This window comes from Eurypyga helias, unplaced genomic scaffold, assembly GCF_000690775.1.
Source record: "Eurypyga helias isolate BGI_N326 unplaced genomic scaffold, ASM69077v1 scaffold37235, whole genome shotgun sequence".
In the NCBI taxonomy this organism is placed as follows: Eukaryota; Metazoa; Chordata; class Aves; order Eurypygiformes; family Eurypygidae; genus Eurypyga; species Eurypyga helias.
This window is the reverse complement of record NW_010251420.1, coordinates 10,244-15,603: the sequence shown is the minus strand read 5'-3', so window position 1 is coordinate 15,603 and position 5,360 is coordinate 10,244. Positions and strand designations below refer to the sequence as shown.

Here is a 5,360-nt window from a genome sequence, read left to right as displayed (position 1 = left end):
CAGTACAAGCAGAACAAACCCCAGAATTGGGCACAACCTGGGCACCCCCTCCCCTAGCACGCAAATAAAGCTTAGCAGGGAAGCTTCCCTTCTAAAATGGCTTTTCACCCATCGTTACGAGACTCTCCTTACAGCGTACAGAGCAGGCAGCAAACTTTTGGCAATAGGCAAGTAACTACCTGTTCTAGCAACGATCTCTGGTTTTAGAGCTGAGCTGGAACCGGGTCCTGCCCAGAGCCGAGGGACCTCATGCACAAAACCACCTGAGAGAATAAACCTGTTGTGGGGTAACGTGTTCAGCAGCACCCGGTGCAAACACCCAGCAAAGGACTTAATTACTATGTACAAAGGCTCTTGGGTCAGGGCTGTGCATTCGGCTCCTCCGCATGTCAGCGAGCAGCTATGCGGCAGAACAGGCTGTCGGATTAAGGAGTCTCCGGCAAAACCCGTGCTGAGGACATCAGAGGACACCAGCCGGAGCTGGGAAGTGAGTGAGCTGGGTGGTACCGAGCAGAGCTGCCCGCAGCCTCGCGGGCACAGGGTGCTGGTGCTGCTGCCTGCAGCGCGCTGGCTGGGAGCAAAGCTGCTCTGGCAGGGCTGCGAGCAAGCACGGCACGCAGAGACTCGGCTGCTTCGGGTCACAACATGAAGCTTCAGCCGTGCTGTGACCCCCGCCTGGAGCAGCAGCGAACCTGTTGCATGGGTGCAGAGGAGTTGCTCTCACCCCAGTGCAGCAGGCTGCAGGTGAGGGGCCTGGAGCTCACCCGCAAGCGCGTACCTGCCGAGCACCCACCTGCCAAGCACCCGTGCAGCCTTATCTCTGCTGGAAGGTGAGTTAATGTGTAACCCGGCTCTGTTTGGTTAGCCCAGAAAAGCAAAGAGGTCCTGGGATAGGCACGGCTGGGACAAGGATTTGGGCAGCGCGGAACGACGGATGTCCTGGTAAAAAAAAGACACAAATATATAATAATCTCTATTCCTTCTTGCGCTTTGCTTTCTGTCCTTTTCCTGTTGAATGGGCTGCGGGCAAGGGGCTGAGCACCTCTGCCTGGGCAGGATGTGGGTCTCTGGGCTCCACAGGGCTTTGCTTTGGAAGGGAAAGTGGTGTAGGTGTCACAGGAGGTGGCACCAGCAAAGACGGTGGCAGGACAAAAGCTGGGGAGCCGGCAGAGAGGCTGGGAAAACTTGTGCTCAGGACAGCAAACAGCTCGGGCAAGCGCTACGTACACCTGATTTACTCGTCTAAACAGGAGGAACGGTAGCTCTGCCGCCGTCGTCTCCTTTTACCCTGAGGTGGGACCTGTCCTGCTGCAGAGCAGGAGCAGCTGGGACAGTCCCTGCAAACGTGTTCGGCTCTGCTTTGTGTTTCGAGGTGGCCAGGATGAAGCCCTTTGCCAGCAGCTGTAAGGCGGAGGGGGTACGGCTGCTTTACCGTAGACAGCAAAACTCCCGAGGCTCTTTCACATAGCTGGGGAGCTGTGGCGGAGTGCTCGTCGTAGTGCTGGGCTCAAAAGAAAGTAGCCTCTTCATATAAAGCAATTAGCATTAATTGCTACCCAGCACCTCTTTGAGGGCTCAGTGAGCTGTGTAAAGGACAGTTAGGGCAGCTGTCACAAAAGCTGTGTGAACTGGCCTTTTATTTTAGATAAAATGGAGCTGCTTCTAAAAGCAATTTTAGTGGGGGACGATATACGCACTGTTGAAAAGCAGCTTTTCAAGTATCACGTCTTTTAGTTTAAATGCTCAGTCACATTTTTAGTTTGTGGCTGAACAGCCGTGCTGTTCAGCGAAAGGAAGGAACTGTAAAACCCTTTTGAATCCTAAAACCCGGGATTTTTTCGACACTGATTTCTCCACTTCCCCGAGTCGGATGAGTGCGTTAGACCCATGATCGCATTAGGGGGCAGGAAAACAAACTTCTTGTTTCTGCGTAGATCGTCTCCAACATCTGATCAGCTCTGGGCTGAACTTTGCCTCCCCACGAGCTGGGGCTCCGCAGGGCAAAGCCTTGGCAGCTGCTTTACATTTCTGCAGACTCTGTTTAAATGAGAACAAATGATTTCTTCCAAAGGGCTGACCGTGGTGGGCATCCTCATGGAGAAATCAGCTCCGGCGAGACCCCTGTTAGGGCTGGGCCACGCTGCTGCCCTCCCGCCCGTGGGGCTGCCTTGCACGGAGGACGCTGGCTTCAACCAGCTGCTCCCGCTGCAAGCGTCATGTTGGAGCAAGACTTTCGCTTCCCCAGGAGTGTTTTGCTCTCGGATTTGTGCAGCAGGGCGGGGGAGAGCGAGGAGCATTGCAGCAACCCGATCAAGCAGGAGGTAGAAGTAGATTCATATTTCACACTGCAAATATTGGGGTGCCCAACAAAACCATGCGGCTTGCAGAAGCCTAAAACCCCCAAACTCAGACGGTTGTCTCTGCTTCCTGACGATTAAAAGCTCTGGCTATAAAGTTATCCAAGTTCAACGAATCAAGGGTATTGCTGTTCCAAAAGCACCACTTACTGAAATGTAATTTAAGCAGTAAATAACGCAAAGCCGAGACTGAAATACTAAACTTCTCCTGTGTGGAAGGATTGGATCTGTCCGTGTGCGGGTGTTGAAATCGGATTTTTGTGGCGTATTCCAATTACAAAGGAATTCTTTCAGGGTCTAACCCTCTGAACAAGCAGCCAGTTTTGCTCACTTATCGCTAGATCTAATTCCCTGATCCTGCTACCAGAAAAAAAAAGCAGCAGTGTGTTCCTGCATGCTGCGGCCAGGTTACAGCACAAAGAGCTCCTCTGTCTTCTGACGAGCAAAACCCTCTCGTGTGGGTCCGTGTGTTTTGGAGGAGGCGTTTGTTTTGCTGCTCTCCTCAGCCTCCGCAGCCCAGTTCTCCTCTCCCAGAGAATGGGCGGTGTGCACGAAGAAAACACATAATTGGTGGTGTCAGTAAATTTTGGAAGCTTAATGCTTTACATCCATAAGTAATTATGCCTTTTGTAGGCTGCTCAGCCTCTCCCCGCAGGCAGCAGAGCTCTCTTGGCCACGCTCCCTGCAAGCATAACTGGTCCCTCCGCCACCCGGGACCCTCCCCTGGGACGGTCTCAGTGCTGGGAACCCCACGTCAGGTTGTTTGTCAGCTACCACATTCAGGTCCCACCAACGTCAGGGGTATGAGCTGCATCCAGGAGAGCAGAGGGGACATTGGGGTGCTGCTTGCAACCCCCCGGGGTGGCGGGTGACACGGCACTTCACTGCAGCCCGGGTAGAGCTCCCAGCGCTGTCCTGCTTCGTGCAAATCCATGCCAAAGACACCCAGGCATGTCCCAAAGCTGCGGGGCACCTCCCCACGGCCACGACACCTCCGTGGCCCCTCGAGGAAGTGTGGCAGGAGGAAGCTCTTTGCCAGGAGGAAGCTCCCAGCAGAGCAAGGCTGTGACTAAACGGCAGCATTTTGGGTCAGCCTGTTCAGAAGTTGCGAGCACTGGAGCTGCATGACTTGGCACCAGGGCGGGGGTGCTGGGGGGAAGAGGTCCCAGGAAGCAGAGCTGTGCTGGGTCTTGCACTGGGACGGGATCGCTGCTGCCGAGCTCCCAAGGTGAGCTGGGATTACAGCCTCTTCCTTCACTCAGGAACTACCTTATCCACACCTCTGAGATGATTAAACCACCGACGTGATGTAGCTGTGGATTGGCAGTGCAGAGCTTACTCTGCTTCCAATTCTCTTGGGGAAATCTTCAGTTCCAAGGATGCTTTAAAAAAGCCCAGCTGCCTCTTCTCCTGGAGAGAGCATCCATCCAGCAGCTTCCAGCCTGTCCTCCCTCCGGCTGAGCCAGCTTGCATCGCCTTGGGAGGGTCTTGCAGCTTAATGCCTCTCCTTTCTTCTGCTTCAGCTGGGATATTGCCCCCTGCGCCGGACGCCGCGGCAGCCTGTGATATGCCTAGGAAGGAGCTGGGGCTGGAGATGGCTGGCTCCAACTCCGGCAGCTGTGACAGCATGGTCAGCACAGCCTCCAACCACTCGCAGCGTGTAAGTAACCCCATTGTACCCAGCCTGGGCACGGCAGGGGCTTAACTCACCCCTTGCAGCAGCTGAGGAAGGTTTTCAGTCGGATCTCTGCTCAAAACTACTCTCCATAGGTGCTTTGGAAGCACCTGGGAGCCTGACACAGAACCATGCTGAGGGCAGTGCAAGGACCAAATTAATTGCCACCCAAAGCACTCCCAGACTTTCCATCTTGCTGTGTGTTTGGCAGCGATCAGGAGCCTTTGCTCCTGCATGCTCTCCTTGGGGAAATGATCCCGAGAGCCCAGCGGCTTCTGCATTGCCCGGAGATGCGGAGGCAGATAGTGCAGGTACTGGGCAGGAGGAGCCTGGTGAGCTCCCCAGTGAGGGATTAGACCAGTTGGATAACTGGGTCACACTGGCTCCATCAAGGGTGACTTCACCTGGAAAAGACAGCGAGCCGCGCTCCTCCCGGCTGGCAAGAGATCAGTTTCCTAGTTAGGGCAGAGATGAGTTTGGGCCATGGGTGTAGATGTGTAATTTTTCACTATCTGTCCATTAAAGCTTGTTTGTCTCCAAACACTGATTCCAAGATTGATGGACTAATTACATCCTGTCTGACTTGGAGCATAATTGATATGTGTAAGTGCAACGCTCAGTCCTGAGCAGGTTTTGCATTTGATGTATTGCAAACCAGAACCAAACCCTCTGAAATTTATTAGGGATGGAAAAACTGGTTGCAATATTGCACGGTAAAAGATTTGGATAGGTGCCTCTCTCCTACACAACTCCGCCTGGGACAATTTCTCCTCTGTGCTCGTTGACCTGATGCACACTCCATCCTTTCCTGCACTTCAGTTTTTTCATGATATATTGCATGTATCACTTGGCACTCCCACAGCAATCACGAAATACAACAAAATTAAATAGCATCTTGCCGTATCCCATGAATAGGAGAACAAGGAGAGAGACAGATAAACCTCCAGTGTTTATGACAGTTAAACAACCTTCTAAGATCCAGCACGGCTCCTCAGCATAGATCTATAGACCACCCATGTTACCCAGATGCTCATATTTCAACATAAACTAAAGACCTAAAAGGCCAAGCTTCCAAGTTAAGAAAAAACCCATCTTCTGATGCTCATAGTAGGGTAATTAAAAAATTACATATATACTTAAGGTCATTTTTGTGAGGAAGTTGTCTCATTTCCTGTAGCCATAAGTACCAATATTTGAATAGTCACTGGCCAAGTCTGCTTGCCAGGATCTGTCACAGGTCTCTCCGTAACTGTCAGGGCTGTGAATAAGAATACATGTGTCTCCTACCTGTGCTGTTTTTTTCTTTTTCAGAGTGATAACAGCTATGA

General features: G+C 52.5%; 1 protein-coding gene across 1 annotated transcript in view; it reads left to right on the top strand.

Annotated features, from left to right (window-relative positions):
* The first annotated feature begins 645 nt into the window (after positions 1 to 645).
* The window catches only part of LOC104509930 (chromosome unknown open reading frame, human C1orf116), a 6,749-nt gene continuing 2,034 nt past the window's right edge, over positions 646 to 5,360 (top strand). Inside the window, exons 1-3 of the mRNA XM_010152029.1 lie at positions 646 to 830; positions 1,315 to 1,403; positions 3,881 to 4,017. Of these exons, the coding sequence (XP_010150331.1) occupies positions 646 to 830; positions 1,315 to 1,403; positions 3,881 to 4,017 (411 nt within the window). The remainder of the gene's footprint in view (positions 831 to 1,314; positions 1,404 to 3,880; positions 4,018 to 5,360) is intronic.